Source organism: Drosophila grimshawi, unplaced genomic scaffold (genome assembly GCF_018153295.1).
Source record: "Drosophila grimshawi isolate 15287-2541.00 unplaced genomic scaffold, ASM1815329v1 contig_545, whole genome shotgun sequence".
Classification (NCBI taxonomy): domain Eukaryota; kingdom Metazoa; phylum Arthropoda; class Insecta; order Diptera; family Drosophilidae; genus Drosophila; species Drosophila grimshawi.
The window spans coordinates 570,774-588,429 of record NW_025063357.1 but is presented as its reverse complement, the minus strand read 5'-3'; the positions used below and the strand labels follow the sequence as shown (position 1 = coordinate 588,429).

The following is a 17,656-nucleotide window of genomic DNA, read 5'->3' as shown; positions in this document are numbered from 1 at the left end:
TAATTTTGTTCATTGATATGTTTGCATATTTGCCTAGTTGTAGGTTTAAAATAGTTGTTCCATTTAACTTTTCATATCTTTTTACTGTTTGCAGCTTTCTATAGCGCCTTAATAACATCTATAGCAAATCCGCTGATATGTATGTGATATAGTTTTGTGGCTTATATTTTAGTATTCATATATAATTGTATATAGTACTTAACTGCTTTAATAAAATCTTAAAACTTTCAAAAATATGCAGAAAGAAACGCATAATTGTAGCATTGTTGCAAAGATACAATATATATTGAGAATTTTGATATGATTTCGATTAAACGATATAAAAGTGTTGAATCATTACATTTACTTTAAGAATACATAGTGTATAAATTGTTGCGATTGTTTTATAAAAAAAATCAAATTATCACTTGGTTGTATTTTGTTTTGTTTATTTATGTTTTTTTTTTTTTTTTTTTTTTGTTTAGTTTGTTCGCGTTCATCGATCATTTGCATCCATATGAAATATGTAGCTTGTCTCTTTATTTACATGGGGCATATACACATGTGTGCATACATAACATATTATTTAATATTTGTAATAAATACTTTCTTTGTCATATACTTATGTAAATTTATGTATACATATAGATTTTTATGTATATATATATATATTTATATATATATAGTTCAATGGATCTTTTGTTTTCATTTTTCATTCAATACCACTCTTAATTGCATTTTTCAATTTTGCGTCTATATATAAACATTGTGTACATTTATGTAAGTTTTAATCATTTAAATAGACAACTATTAATAAAAGTATCGTTAAGTCGAAAATCATATGATTTGTTTCGGTTTTCTTTTGGTTTCTTGTTTCTATCAATACTTAGTTTCATTTTTTGTTTCTACCAGCTAATTCAAGGTACTTATAACTCCATTATTTTGTTTTAATTTGTAATCGATTTTTTAAATGTTCGCTTTCTGCTTGCCCTAACACTGATCTATCATTAGAACGTTGGGTTCGTTACTTGCATTGAATTGGACTGAAATACCTCATCGCTAGTTTAGTTAGTTTCACTTCATATTAACAATTCCGTGCTCTTTCGTGTACCATTTTGAACTAATCTATTAATATATGTGGGTAGTTTTCAAATTTCTATTTATATATATTTGATCGATAGAAACGTTAGAAAAGTGATAAAAGAAAAGGTTTGTAAGCAAATTTTGTTTGTTTGTTATATCTTTCATATTGGTTTTGGGTCAGTTTTAAATCATAAATCAATATGTAAATCTCATGAGCTTCATTTTGGTTACTGTCTTTAATATTTATTTATTTTTTTAAACATTAATTGGAAAAGTATTTGTGTTAATATGCTGAGTAAGCTTACACTTAATTTTTAAACTTTTAATTTGAATAAAGTATAACATTGTGATATAATTTTGTTAGTTATTAATCCTTAATTTGTTAGTTTTTGTTTTGATTCTCAGGATATGCATTATTTCGCAAGAGCGTGTATTTAATTGAATTCATAAATTATGCAACTCGACAATTGTATTTCCAGTTATTGAATCGTGTACAGTAGCCCGACATTTACGATTATGGTTTAGCTTACTTCATATTTTCTTTAAGTATTTGTACTAGTTAATATAGTATATGTAGTCCGCATAGCTGCAAGTTGAAACATTGAATGTTCATTTCATATGGGCTTCAATTAAGCAACAAGCTCTGGACGATATGTCCGTATTTATCCAAAGAGATATACTACACTCTACACAGATGCATATAGGTGTGCGTGTGTGTGTAGAAAAGAAGATTCAAAAAGATAGACGTACTCCTTTGGGTGGGTACTAAACATTATTTCTTGGAAGGTTTTTTACTGATAGCCTTGGTTTCTTTCGTACAACAATTGTAGGATTTCTGCATCAGTGAATACCTTGAGTGTATTTTTTGTGGATTGAAACTAGAGTTATTGTGAGGCATCTTGAAACACTTACAAATACATTGATAATTTCATTATACACATATACATAAGAAAGAGCGAATAAAAGTTTTTTTTAATATAATTTGTTTGTTTTCTTTTTACTTTTGTTTTGCTTGGTTTCTTTTGCCGAACGATCCTGCTTCCACATTTTGCTTTTATTTTGCGTGAATATGTAATGCTTTTTTATTCTTTTTGTTTGAAAATTCGATCAGTTATTAAAAGATGCGCGTTGATTTTCTCAAAATTTGGCAAAGTTTAAATACAAATTAATTGAGAGAGCTTAAAAGTGCAGACCGATTGAAAGAGCGCAGAATAATAGTGAAATAGAAGCAGAGAAATCGATTTAGCGTCCTATCTGCTAAGTTTGTTGCCTTTGTTGTTTTTATTATTTATTTATTTTTGTTGCTTTTGGTGTTTTCTATAAAAGATGTTTTCAAATAGATAGCAAATAAATAGTTGGATGGGCTAAGAGAGCATAAAACTTAAGATTATATTTTGAAAACTCAAGAGAACTTCGAAATTTTTGAGAAAATATTTAATGTATGGATGTTTGAATGTATGTGTCATTAATATTGATATTCATACCTGGGGTAACACCTTTCTAATAATTGTAATTATCATAGGGTGTGCCCAAATATGAATAGAAATTAGGATTAATGGGCTGTGCGTGTGCATAATAAAATCCAGAAGCCGGATCCGGCGCTACTCAATCGAGGAAACCGGTGTTGACCAATTTCTCCAAGAAGAACTTCACATCACCCAACTCAGAGTCCTTGATGCCCAGCGATTTCAACATGCCAAGATCACCATTCTCCACAGCCATGAAAACGGAACGCAAGTGCTCCAAATCGGATCTGCAAAATAAATGTTAATATTGTTTGAATCTTGTAAAATGTGTAAATGGACATGTACATATTCAATGATATTAAAGAAGTAAAAAGTTAAAGGTCGGCAGAACTTTATTTTATCCTCTTCCTAGACGTCATAATTTAACATCATCAGACGCTGGTAGTGTGAAACATTTTGATTTCAAAAATTCTTAATAACTTCCTTTCATCGCCATGACTGGGCTGTATTACTTCCATACACCGATATTGACCTTTCCTCCCCAACTAATCGTCGAGTGATGTGTTATGTGTTATGTTTGTTGTTAAATTATTAAATGCTGAAGTTGAATCCTCTGTGCTGATGAGCCAAATACATTTTTCTGCTCCCTTTGGAGCTGTCCGTTACTTTTTCCTCTTTCTCTTAAAGAATGAACTGCTGATTATTCTTTGCCTAAACCATTTAGAGTACTCTGTAATGATTATAATAGACTTTATCATGTTGTCAATTCATGGTTTGCTACTTCTATCATTAAGAACTCAATTTTAAGCTTCTTGTCTCGGGAATCCCGAAGGTATCAATGAAACTTGGAACATATACTCCTCTGTGCCCGCCTTAGACAAAATGTAAAACTATGGGGGCTACATTCACTATGAGGCTAGGTACCTATAAAGTCGATAAACACAAATCCGTAAAGCCACATTTGTCCCACAATTTAAGGCTACAGTTAGCAGTTGGCAATGTCCTTCAAAGACCGGTATATGCCATGCTTACCTCCGCCGCGCCCAGAGTATCTCGTAATTTAAGGGATTTAGTTATAGTTCTCGGAAAGCAGATTACTAGGAACATCCTCTATTATTTGTGTCGGTCGCGTTCACGCCCATTATCAACAAATTCACAAAAAAATATTTCTAGAAATTATATTATAATGTTCTACTTCATTTGTAAATTTAAATATGGAATTTTATTATTAATTAAGCTTAATTTATTTTTTACTCTTTGTACGTTTTTGAATCGGTTCAAATAAGTTGACATTAAATAAATAAACGTATAATGTACACACTCTCAATTATGCGTTTTGCTGTAGTGCCGTCTTTAATCTTAAGGTTCACAAGAAAGCCACATACAACGTGGTTACAATCCTTCTTGCGGTCAGGTACACATTTTCCGCTTTGCTTAATTAATCCCTGCAGGTGTAGTCGTCCAGGTTATTGTTATTGTTGTTGTTGTTGATAAATAAAGAATACTTCATTATGATCATGGGCACGAAAGGAGATGCGACAACAACAACAACAACATTGGCAGGCACATAATGTACATAAATACAATTTGCGTGTTTGCAAGTCTGAAAACCCTGCTAAACTCCTGCCCCTTCTCCCAAAAAGTGCTCCAGCAGGCAACCCAAGCTCAAACATTATTCTGTATGGCATTCGGGCGTTTGTACGACTAATTGCCTTGATGAAATTCTGTAAGTCCCACAGATGGTAGATTGTATGCGGTTAACTGGGGCATAGCCTGTTGGCCTGGCCTGTGGAGTAGCCGAGTTTTGGGCCAATTTATCAGCATGTCGGTCTGAGCTCTTTATGTGTCTAGTCTTCTCGCAATTACTTACACTCTGGACGACTGTTATTTTTGGGGAATTTCATTACGGTTGCTGCCGTTTTGTGGTTAGTTTTTGTTTTATTCATTTCATGAATATTCACTTTTATGCGATTTTCTGAGCTCGTTTTTATTTTTGACACATTGCCAGTTTTATTTACTTTACACAACACAAACAAACAAAAGAAAAAAAAAGTTTAAAATTTTAAAATAGAGTTTTACAAAATGAAAAAAAAAAAATCATATCCTATAAAAGATTTTCATTTTAGGTATATCTCTCAACAACATAAGTACCCGAATTAATATCAGAGGTTGCTAAAAAAAAAACACCAAGCTTTCAAATAATAGTGAATCCGAGCTTAAAAATGTTATATAAATTCTAGTGGTTATTAAGTGCTACAAACCCTGATAATAATAAGAGCCGTAGCTATTCTATATTGTGTCTTCATCGATTTACCTATTTGAAAAGATTATGCAAAAATTAAATAAAAATAAATAAGCTACACATTGTACTTTCAGAACTATAAAACTTCAGCACCATCTATATATTCATTTGTTTAACTTAATCTAATGGAAAAGGTAGTGTAACCCAAATGAATTTTGCTTCAGGCAATGATTTGGCATCATTGATATTTAAGTAATATATTTCCTTTAAATAAATTTCAATTGGCCCAAGAGGAAAGTTATATTCAAAGTAAGATAAATACATATAAATAAAAGGAAACATAAGTAATTATAAGTTAGTATGAGCAATGATTAATAAGTACATAAAATATTTTATGGAAGTGCTTGAAAAAACTTTTACCTAGTATCTGCTCGTAGCAACCCAAATCTATTTCATCACCACATATTCAAAGACTTAAAAATATTCTGTAAGATAATCATATCAGAAAACAAACAGGCAAATGGTATATTTATCCTTTGACTAGTTTGTTGCTTGCTTGCTGTAAAACAGAATAAGTATACATTTTTATGATACCATTTTAAACTATTTTTCTATGTGCAAGGTTTAAGAGAAGGAACACCTTAAATCCAGAGTGCTAGAATGTCAACCACACAAAAAAAATACTAAAATAAACCACAGACACAGACAGAAAAATTAGCACACACATAAAAGGGTAAGCATTCAAAAATGTAAAATTTCATAACTTATTTGTAGTGGTGGAGCACAGAGAAAAAGTAAAGGACACTCATATATTTTTGCAGAACAACCAAGGACACTCTTGGCCAAGAGGTGGTGGGAAGCTCAGTGAAGCAGACCTGAAATCCCATATATAAAAACAGTGACAGGGGAACGTAACTTAAATAAATAACTTTGGGGTCATGTTAAGTTTATTTAAGAGCTTCTATTACTTATACAATTTTTTGCTTGTTTATTTTTTCTTTTTTGTATTGGACACTTGAGGCTATGAGTTAAACATGCGCTTCATTCACGATGGGTGTGAGCAAACAAAAGGATTCTTTTTGCCTGAAATCTAGGCCTTCGGCGTATTTGATGTTTAAACTTTCGGACCTTACCTCATTAGATGCAATGCGGCGCCAAAGTCCTCAATCGTTTGTGATTCACTCAAAGCGATGGCCACCTTCTCCACACCACCCAGTGGTGAAAGGGCATCACGTGCCTTACTGCCAAAAAGTTTCTCCAAGTAATTGGGTCCATGTGATGCGATTAGGCTTTGCAAAAATGATGCAGTCTCCTCGACGGGTGGACGCTTGGCTGTAAGTGGACGAAGAAAGAAAATAGGAGAAATATTTATAAATTGCTTATAATCAAACGGATAACATTGTTCTATTCTTAAGTGGGACCATTCAAGTAATATCTGAACAGACGGCAACTAGAGCTGCTACCATTAGACAAATGCTTCAATTCGAAACTATAATATCCTCTAATTTTTTTGTGACTTGAAAGTGTTAACAAAAGTCCTATATATAATCATAATTGAATAATTAATCAATCTGCTTAAGTCAATCTCCGAGCAGACTTCTGCACACCGCAGTACTTTAGCGCGTTCGTTAAATCAATTATAGAAATCAATTACTTATGAACGATAATTGCCTGAAGAGCTCACAGAAAACTGTTGTCAAATAAATAAATGTACTTTGTTCGTGTCGAAATTCAAGTATTATGTTGGTTTAGATAAGTATATTTCTAATCAAAGTAAGGGAATGCAAAAAACGCAAATAAAATATTTAATTTTAAATTTTAGTCGTTCACATGAAATTGTTTTAAGGTATGTGCTCGTAATAATAATTAAATATTTAGAGTTCATGGATTTTGATGTATTCTAATATTCAAATGTCTGGAAAGTTTATTAACAAAAAGTAAAAATATCCCCATATCCACATATTTTGCTAATAATAATAATAAAATTAGTCGGTTTGCACGAACACGTGTATCTCCGGGACTTTAGTTAAAGGCTAAGACTTAATCAAAGATTAATTTTAAGGATAAATTCCTGCGTTACTCAAAAGTCAGAAACTGGCTTGGTGCAGTATTCCTTGATATAGTAATGATCACCTGTTGTAGTTATATTAAGATTGGCTAAGAAACATACTGTTCATTTAAATATATATCTAAGATAATGACGTGGGTGCAGGGCAACCACTATTAAATCTCTAAGATATTTTTCCACGTCATTAAACATTAAATTTAATTATAATTGTGCTTAGCCAAAATCTTAAAGCAGTGTATATTAGCTGCCGGTTTATTAATAAATGCATTCACTGCTCTGACAAGAGAAAATTGATTGCACGGTGACACGGGGAAAAAGCTTAGCTTCTAATCGAGCTTTCTTAACTAGAGCATTCCAATTGTCTTATGCATTATTCTCTTAGCAAATTCTATTAATTAATAGCTCTTTTGCGATTCCTGAGAATTGCCTTGCCCAATTTGCCTTGTGCCTCTGTGGTGGCATGTGTGTGATACTTAAAAGGTAAAAAAAGCCGTCGGGCTGCACTTCAGAATTTCCTTTTATTTTTATTTTCCCTTGGCATTTTGGATAAATTGCCAACATTTGTAGGTCAGTCAGTTAGTACGTACTCCGGCACTCCGTTTGCACCGCTTGATGCCGGCTTTTAAACCACTGGCTGCACTTTTGGCCCTCTGTAAGCATTCCCCACGTACATATGCTGACTGTTGTAAGCATTTTTAATGGTTGCAAGGACGCGTCAGTCGATGGATCTCTAGTGTGAGGGTGGAGGGGGTGTGTGTGAGTATATTCAGTTACTGACTGTATTTGTTATGCAAATGGCGCAGTTTGACAGCTTTTTTTCTCTCCTTTTGTTGCTTTGTTGTGCTTTTACCATCTGTGCATGTATGGCGTGGATACATCGCCTGGGACAGAAATTTGACATATACCAACCGACCTCTGTGTAGGTGTGTGTCGCCTGTTTGACTTTAACTTGTTACATATTCAAGCGATATACATCAGCAGTTTAGATAACGGCTACGTAACATTTGCAGGCTCTTGCCCGCCAGCCTTCAGGCCCTCCTCACAGCGCTTTGCTCGTTTCAGGCTAAAGTCCAATATTAAGTTTTTGGCTGTTGATAATATGTATGCAAAATTATGCTAATTTCCCAGGGGTATTCGAATGCAGCGCTTTAAAAGTTTTTATACTGTTATTGCAGTCATTTCTCTTGTTCCTTTTTTTAATGGTCTAAAGTATTGTTTTTACTAAACAAAATCATGCTTTTATCCGGAGCCATTTTAAAAAGGGTTGTACTAACATTTGACAATTTAGTTGATATTTCTGCCATCAATAATATAGTTAATAAGCTCTTAAGCAGTCGACTTAAAACTCTCAGTTAACTTTTCTAGTGATAAGTTGGATTTTAATTCAATTCCCTAATGAAAATGGATTTTAATGGTCTCCGATTTTGGTTTCAAGCTTCATTTACTAAGCTCAACATTTAAAAGCCACAGAGAGTGGCGCCTGCTCTCCAATTATTATTCATTAATAAGCACTTTGAACGCATTTAACGACACCGTCTGATGAAAAAGCCAGTCATACCAGCCGCTCGATGCTGCTGGATAACTCAGCAGCAATTGCCTGAGGTGGAAACCTTTATAGCAGGTCGCGGCCACCCAAGAAACAGGAGGCGGGCAATGCGGCGACTGAGCCTGACACTTTCTAAATGATTTCATTGTTAAAAAATAGTTTTTTTTTCTTTTGCGTTTGGTTTTTTTGTTGTAGCATAACAATGGGCCACGGAATATGTGCGCCACAATGCTATCGACTTTACTCTGTGGACTCCGCACATCCTGGCAACGGAATCAAAAAAAATCACGCAATAATGCTGTAGTTAAGTAAGCTCGACAACGGTATACCCTGAAGACGACAGTTAAATACATATTCTAAAAAGTTTGACACACTGAAATGAAATTGTGGACGTGTAATCTGTAATCTCTAGCTCTTATAATATTTGAGACAGATCAATAATATGTGTACCTAATTGGGTCGAAGATGATACTCCTTCTACCTGTTATAGAGTGTTCCACAAAGCCAATTTACCCTTTGGGTCCATTTTAAATGGCTTCAGGTAATAAAAAATAAAAACGCAAGGACAAAGGCCTGTTGGTGACTTTCAGGTTTCAGTCGAATGAATTGGGGCAATTAGTGCTGTGTGCTTAAAGTTTCGTTCAGCACCGTTGGTTTGCTTGGGAATCGCAATTATACGTACAATTTCGTCATTGTTTGTTTCGCCCACTGTGCGTAACTTTAAACTTATCTTTGCGGACTTGATTAGTTTGTGTGCTGGGAAACAACCTAACGAGCCAGCGACAATATATTTTGCCAAACTGTGTATAATATTTATTACGTGCTTTGACTGGGTAACAATAGTGGCAAAGTTAATTATTTTTCCCTTAATTGTCATGCAATTTGTTTAATTATTTTACTGATTGTTCGCCTTTATTTTGTTCTATGGGAGGCCATAAATCAGCATCTGCCCAAACAGAATGCAATCCTCAAGAGCTTATTAAGTAATTATTAAATATTAAAGTCGTTGTTCAGCATTCTAGAAATAAATGGGCTATTTCATATTTTAACACCCCTAGATATATTATATTTTATTTTAAAATTTCACATTTTAATTAAGTATATTGTGAGTATTTTAAAATTTGTCGACTAATTTTATTATAGTTGAAATAAACAAAAAATATACAATATACATATTAGGACAATTGATCAATCTATTATAAATGATAAAACTTTGATTTGACAGAGAAGAAAGAATAAAAGCAACTTAAAATACGTGGCATAATTATGCAAAAACAACATTATGCAAAATAGTCTTTTCTCTAATTAATTTTCGGCGAAATTGTACTCGAAGTTTAGTTTCGGGTCTTAATTAAATCAAGTGAAAAGTACTACATTATTCTTAATTTTATAATGTATTTTAGTCAGCAACAAACCTATCGAAATCAACAAATGAATTTAAAAATGCAATTACTATGTAATGTCTGCTAACGACATGTCCATGCCAAATATATTTGAAGAGGACTACAGAATACATAGACGCAAACTGTACCAAACCATATAACCACAATGTAAGCATCGAGCATGCTTGTGATTGTCTTCATTTCCCTTTGTGTATTATAACAAAATTAATTACCTTTCCAAAAAGTATAAGCTTGTGGTGGAGACCTTTATATAAATCAATGCTACAGAAAAATACTCGACATACAAATTACTAATTGGTTTGGTTGTTGGCATGCAGAGCAAAAGGTTACTCGTGTTCTAATAGATATATAAACAAAGATGTGCATAACGTATGAAAATGTGGAATCCTTAAAGCCAGGAAATATTTGTCACACAGTTAAGCTTATGTAACTAACTGAATTTATATATTCAGTTTGAAGCAAGACTTTAAGCAACAAACTTCAAAAAATATATATCAACAATTTATTAGAATATTATCTTAACTTGATATTAAATTTAAGTAAAATTGTCATTTTTTTTCCTGTCACTTTTACAGAGAATAATAAAAATATTATTTGCGCATTTTATGAATTGCACCACATATCAGTGAATTTAATATATCGGCTATGTGGAATCAGGTGTCGATGACAGCAACAACGCCCCAGCCCACAATAGTGCCACCAATGCCGTCAGATGCACCACTACCTCCGCCGCCAGTAGACAATATGGGCGCCACAGAGCAATGCACGCTCGAACAGAATGCGACGATAACACCGGAAGAACAGTATGTGTTGCAGCAGCAGTGGCAGTTGTGGCAAAACTATCAGTTTGAATATGCCGAGTGGCATGCCAAGTATGGTAAGCAGGTGAGTTGTTCTAGGAACTCACATTTTACGCCGTTTAATATGTGATTCACGCAGTACGAGTGGGAAATGGTTGCTGGAGCAGCTAGCAATGCGCAAATTGTGCCACACGTATACACACAGGGGCAGCTACAGTCGCAGTTGCAGTTGCAGTTGCCTAGTCAAATAATAGCACAGCCAAAGATGTATACTAAGCCGGAAGTCGACCACGAAACTTCACAGCAACAGCAGCAGCAGCAGCAGTTGGCACAGCAGCAGCAACAGCAGCCTCCGCAGCTGCCACAGCAGCAGCAGCAACAGCAGACGCCGACGCCGCCGATGTCAAACCAGTGGCAGCAACAGAAGCCGCCTGACAGATTCCAGCAAATGCCAACTCATAATCCATGGTCCAGGGGAACATTATACCGGGGCAATGAGGGAGGCAGACAGCGTCCACGATGGGAGTGGCAACTGGGCCAGGGACGTAACTATCGCTGGCAAGGCAATGACAGTAATTGCAATGAAGGCGTCAGCAATACGGCAAATCAATTTGGCAATCGAAGATGGCCTGCTAAAAATTACAATAATCCATTAAATTTTTGGAACTTTGGTGGACTGAGTTTTGGTTGTTGTGGCAGCAATTGTTGGGGTCATTTTGGGCATACCAGCAACAGTTACCAAAATCAGCCACAGCAACAGCAGCAACAACTTGTTCGCCTGTTCAATCACTGGGAGAAACAGTTCGAGGATTGGAAACGCGCCAATGCCAATCATCCTGATCGCATTCGGTATCGAAGCTATAAACACGATTTTGAGAAGCTGCGACATCGCATCGCCAAGTGTCTTAGAGCATTGCGATGCGGGAGTCAAATGCAGAATTCACAGCAACAACAACAGCAGCAGAAACAACAACCTGGAGACAATGTCTGTGATACCGACTATGAGGAAGGTGAAAGTCATTTCGGTAAGGAGCAAACACAACAGCAGAGCCGGGAACTGACTTCAAACCATGGACTGGTACTAAATTTGAGAAAGGCGAATCAGGAAAATATATCAACTATATCGTTCAATGATGAGGTGGATGATGTGCTGCAGCAAACGGTAAGCAAAGTAGAGTCCATTAAAAATATATTTGCAAATAACTGTAACTAAGTACCGGAGCTCGATTCGGTTGCTGAAGGCAGAACTACTGCAGCTGCAACCATAGCAATCAAGACAACAAACTAAAATGATAGTTTCATCAGTGCCCATAAATCGCTGCCAGACACTGTTAGCAATGCGCTTAGCAATTCCAAGTTCATGAATAACTATTTTCAGGCTGGCAAACGGGAACGTGAAGAACGGCAGCAATCCGATGAGCGCTCTGTTTATGCCAACAACGGCAATAGCAATGAGAGTAATGATGATCGGGAGCTGTTCCTTGCCAAAATGAATGATAACCAGAAAAGTGGCACACAAGATGGACAGCAGGATAATAGGGCAGACAATGTTTTCGCCGGCGGTTTCGGGTCGGGAGCTGGTTTTGAGAACGAGGAACGAACACATTATAGTCCAAACTATGGAAGTAGTAAGTAGTACGGTTTGGCGTCCAATGGAATAATTTTGATGGATCTTTTCGACGCATTTTTGGAGCCGCTGAAAACAACTACTCCCATTTCAATGGACTCAACGGACCCGGTTCAACCTTAACGTCTCGACCTTTTCGCATTTCGATCAAACTTATTTAATAATAGTTCAACTTTCAATAATCCAACTGTCAATAGTTCGAACATGGGCAACAATAATAATAACTTGTTTAGCGTCACGAAATTCAAACCGATTTTCTCAAGCTTTGATGACCTGGCAGAAAAGAACAGCTGATTCAGTCAGAAAATTTTGGAAAACAGCGAGAATAGCAATAAGCCAAGTGCTGATAGGAGATGTGTCATGGATATGTCAACAAACTACAAGTGATGCTAATGAAACAAAACATTTTATAGTAGCATTTATATATAGCATTTACAAGAAAGATAATGATAGACATATTTCGAGAGCTATATGCTATATATATACTCCTATTTGAATGATATACTAACTGCATAAGTAATATCACTAAACAGACAATTGCTGCTATCTTCGCAATATTGTTGACTTTTTCGCACACATTGAAAACCCATTAGTACCTAATAGAAAGGCAAATATGTAGCAGGTTTTAGTCGATTTGATGCCTCTATGTATTGTTTGCTTAATGAAGGGAATTGACTAATATTTGCAAAACAATTCTCAGTTAGTTCTGAAACGATTAACCATTAAGAAAAATTAAGAAAAGAAGCAAACCCTATTTAAAACAAGTAAAACTGCTTAAGTCCTCAAGCCCAGCTATTAAATACATGATGCATATAAAAACACGTTCAGGATAAAGCAGCGCAGTTGACCAATAATATCTAAAAATATATTATAAATCAATTGGTAGACTATATCTTTACAATTGTAATTTATTTTTATTGGGAATCGATATGAATATATGTAAATTAATTATTTATTTTTACGTTTATATCTACATATGCATATAAATCAAGCTGTGAATGTCAAAGAACCTTAGACAGCTTCACATTGCGGTAATTGAAAACTCTGACTGATGACGTGCGCAAGAATACAAGATGAGATGAACCCAAATGTTATTAAGACATGACAAGAAAAGAAGTTGAGACCCGAAGAAGTTGAGACTGTGTGTTTTTTTTATAATGTAGCAGTTACTAGACGATTATGACCACAACTTACTAAAAGTGACTACGACACAATATTGCCTAAGCAAAAAAACAACATATCTTGCTAAGGTTAACCAAAAAAGAAGATTTCGATGATACTCAGATCAAGATTGTCGACAGCTCCTGTTTTTGACAAGCGATTGAATATAGCTTTCCGTCCTCTACTTCGTCTAGATTGTGACGTATATTTGCTACTATTTTGTCAAGAATGCGGATACAAAGACAAGCACATGTCTGTCCAGTATCACAGCTGGGATTCTAAACAGTATTGGCGGACAACCACAAAATACAGATTAATACCATTGCACAGCAGGAAGCATGTCGCTTTAAAATATTGGCCACAGTTCGGTTGGAGACAGCACGAACCACATGGCAAGGCACAACAACAAAGCTATAAGGAAAAATCAATGTTAATAGAACCAGATGACAGGCTTACAGGACTAGACCAACGCCACAACAACATGTACATATATATATATACATAAAAGGCCGCAACGGGAGTTCTTGCGTATATTTTTGGCTCAACCCCGAATTCACAATGGTGAGAGAAGCGGATGAAGCTCACAAAATACAAGGGAAGTATAGGAACATTTGTACATGTTCACGGGTAGCTAAGTGGCGATAAAATCCATGGATCCTCCATCCAGGCATCCTATAATTGCTTCAGAAATATGCTGGCAAGCAGAGTGTTGCGTTAGACAACATAAGCACTGCAACAATTTTAGTGGCACTGGTTTGCTGACAATAAACTAAAATATTAAGCTTTAGAAAGGGTTTTGTCTAGGCCAATTGTGCCTATGCTCAAGGTTCATTTACATTTTACCTGTTAAATTTACTTAAATGCCAAAGTTAAATTAGTTAGTAGCAAAGTGTGGAAAGCATTTCCCAACCAGACAGGCTGAATTGAAAATTGGCTATTTAACAATTTTAAAAAATTTAAAAAATCGGTTAGTTCTTGTGAAAGTTTTTTTTTTGAATGCCTTACACGTTAAATTGTTGCCAGAAACTTTGAATGAGCAAATGGACGATGAAATGAAAACTTTTTGGATGTCTGGCAAGCTTCATTATGCCGTTGTTAAATTGATTAGATTTAAGTAAACAGCAAACCAAAAGAAGAAAATGGAAAACGCAAAGAAACTTGTTCACAAATCTGGCAAACTGCAACAAAGTGTTTTATGTTCTACGCAGTTGCTAAGCTTTAGTCGATTTGCCCGCTGGCTACATAAGTCAGTTCAGGCTTTGACACATGTACACATGTCCCTGACATGTCACAGAGACATGAGGAAGCATGAGGACCTAATTGAAATACGGCCTTTAATTTCCTGGGAGCTGCTCGACAGCAACATTTCTCAATTCCAGTTAAATACATGCCGGGAACAAGCTGCTAAGCCAAGAGTACAATTTTGTGATGTGACCTTAACATGTTTGATTGCAGCTAGCGTTCACAAATCAAAATTGCACATTCGCTGGCATTGATTCAGCTGAAACCCCAATGGCCCTAACAAAATTATTGACAGTCCATCACAAGTTTGCATACAATTCAAGCCAAATCCTGGCCAACTGAGCATATACGTATGCTCAAACGCGTGCATGTGTGTGAACTGAAAACTTAAATTGAAAGCCAGAGAAAATTGTCAACTCTCGTATGACTTTGAAACTTACCAGCAGTGCAAAGGCGCATATCCTCGTCGTAACCGTCAGAGCAATCGGGCGCACCATCGCATAAATATTGAATGGAAATGCAATTACCGTCGCCGGGACATTTGAATGGCTCGTACGGATGGCAGGCATCTGTGAAAAAAGGAGAAACGCAAAACGCACCATGAAGGTTGTTATAAAATTTTAATCGAAAATGAAAATATCAATGCTAGACTCTACCTTTAAAAAACCATTTACAAGTTTATTGTTTTTTATGTACAAAATTTAATACGAATTTAAGGCTTGCAAATTACATAAATGTAATATCACCAATAAGTGGGCCTTAGATGTGAAAAATGGCAAATTGCTCATTCAAATATTGGTAAAAATCAATGTATCACAACTTCAAAATTTATAGCTCTTCTAACTATTTATATGAACAACAATATGAACAAAGAGCCATTAAATCGAATTTAAAATTATAAGTCATTTTATATATCCTTGTAGGCTGAAATCTAAATTTCACTATAAATTTAAAAAAAACACAAGTGTTTTGTTCCTATAAGAGCTATATGATATAGTGGTCCGATCTTGATGTCTTTTTAAAGAGAATGACTTGAAATATTCCGCGTATTAGACGAAAAGTAACCTGTTATAATAACATTAATTTCATAATTGTAATGTCTTAACCACGGACTATATAAGAAGGCAATAAATTTAACGAACATAACATAACCAAAATTTGTACAATTCGTATATTACAAATTAAATCCATTCCACCTCTGTTTGTTAATCAAAACACAATAGCAGATTGATGCACAGAGCGGTAGCATTGTAATCGTATTTAAGCGTACTAAGCGGATTTGTTACCTCGTTTACAATTTTGTTTGCCGATTCGATTTGTGGGTTTCTTTGTTATCATTTGCATCTGGGATTCACAGAGTTTATAAGTAATTTATATTTGCAGCATTTATGACGAGTATAATACAAAAATCCAACCGACTCTGCCTTTATAATCTGTATGATATATTAGTCCGATCTAGATGGTATATTTATCCGAACATAAGGAACACAATAATACGCATATTAGGTCAATTTGATTTGGATATCATGGTGATTCCTATGGCAGCTATATCATATAGTGACCCGATCGGTGATATCTGGTCTGTCAGTATTAATTAAAATAATAATTGTATTTCTATTTAATTTATTTTTTACTTTTTGTTTATTTCTGTGTCGACTGATTAAATAAATACAAGGACAAGCCCCATTATTGCACAATGTATTAGGATTTTTGTAATAAACTGTTATTTAATAGTTCTACTACTCTCAATGATTAGAACTAAAATGCTGGAAAAACGAGTCAACCTATTCTTGCAAGTTGCAAGCTATAAGAAATATATTTGTATATCTTTCTTTTTAGTTTTATTCCTTTTCCTACAGTTTATTGCCACTCACCTTCAGTTGCATCAATTTGAATTGCAAAGGCAGTTTCAGCATGTTAGTATTTATTGCTGCTACTTTTAAAACGAGACATCAAGAATCCTTTGGGGTTCTGAAGATTTAATACCCTACTTGTTATTAGCAAAATAGTTTGCAAGAAGTCGTTATAAGCAGTAGTGAGATTTAAGAAAAGTAAATTTTTCCTTACAACAACTGAACTTTGGTCCGTGTCAATGGCAACAAGATGCTGCTATGCTCATTTGATAGTCGGAGTGATGAATACTTGGAAAAGTTTAATAGAAAACTGTCAAGTGACTGGTTGAGGAGGAAGCCCTAGCAAACAAACAAAAAGTTAAACTTTGCGCATTTTGCTCATGCTGAAAGTAAATTGAATTCGATCAGTGCGCACAGAATTTAGCGTTGAGGCCGCAGGTAATTTTAAACGCATAACTTTTAAACCAATCTTTTCCAAAGCAAACCACATATCACCATAAAAATAAATGCACGGAACGACAATCACCAGATGATGAAAAGTAAACCTATTCTTTGTGGCGCGGCTCTTTTTTGCCCGCACAATACAGGCAGACAAAGAAAATAAATACCTAAGCCAGACGCCATCATATACAGAGACCTAAAAGTAGAAGTGAAAATTGCTGCTAAAAGCCATGGAAAGCTTTACACCAAGGCAGACCCATGTATTAGTGACCGCCACGTGCCTGGAAAGGCTGCTGAAAAAGAGATATGGTGAAAATTTACAGTCTCGGCACAAAAGCAAAAAGGTCTTAAAAAAACAAAAACAAGCGCAAATTAAAATACCAAATTTTCAGCGGCGCACATTCATGTTAACAAATGGCGCTGGATATTAGCCATGAAAGCAGCGCTAAAAAACAAAAAAGCGAAAAATAACAACAAGTAAAATCCAGAATAACAATAAATTCAATTAACCTGCCCCTTGTTTGGGTTTCATTTTGATATCGTTCCCCCGAGAACTCCAGCAATGTCGAAATAAAAAACAAATACCTCCCTTGCTCATCATCTCCTAATGCGCTTTTTACGGCATTTTATGAACAGTGCAAATTAGTGCCGGCCAAAAACCATTTGAAATATGAAAATAAATTAATTGCCTTGATTGTCTGTTAATGTTTTTTTTTTCTCTTTTGTTTAATGATTTTTATGTTTG

At 35.0% G+C, this 17,656-nt stretch overlaps 2 protein-coding genes across 2 annotated transcripts in view; one reads left to right on the top strand and one right to left on the bottom strand.

The window, feature by feature from the left end:
* Positions 1-2,050: 2,050 nt before the first annotated feature.
* The window catches only part of LOC6570009 (IDLSRF-like peptide), a 54,179-nt gene continuing 38,573 nt past the window's right edge, over positions 2,051-17,656 (bottom strand). The window contains exons 3-5 of the mRNA XM_001996215.3: positions 15,058-15,186; positions 5,904-6,102; positions 2,051-2,815 (exon numbers count right to left, since the gene is read on the bottom strand). Of these exons, the coding sequence (XP_001996251.1) occupies positions 2,668-2,815; positions 5,904-6,102; positions 15,058-15,186 (476 nt within the window). The 3' untranslated portion in view covers positions 2,051-2,667. The remainder of the gene's footprint in view (positions 2,816-5,903; positions 6,103-15,057; positions 15,187-17,656) is intronic.
* On the top strand, positions 10,368-12,666 carry LOC6569961 (putative mediator of RNA polymerase II transcription subunit 26). The gene is made up of 3 exons (XM_001996216.3): positions 10,368-10,672; positions 10,727-11,749; positions 11,966-12,666. Exons 1-3 carry the CDS (start codon positions 10,433-10,435, stop codon positions 12,221-12,223), a joined length of 1,521 nt encoding a protein of 506 aa, XP_001996252.1. The 5' UTR covers positions 10,368-10,432; the 3' UTR covers positions 12,224-12,666.

Excerpts from the sequence above, each read along its gene's own strand:
- LOC6569961 (XM_001996216.3), top strand. The coding sequence starts at position 10,433 with ATGTGGAATCAGGTGTCGATGACAGCAACAACGCCCCAGCCCACAATA. Across the intron at positions 10,673-10,726 it reads ATGCCAAGTATGGTAAGCAG|TACGAGTGGGAAATGGTTGC; the intron begins GTGAGTTGTTCT and ends TGATTCACGCAG. Across the intron at positions 11,750-11,965 it reads ATGATGTGCTGCAGCAAACG|GCTGGCAAACGGGAACGTGA; the intron begins GTAAGCAAAGTA and ends AACTATTTTCAG.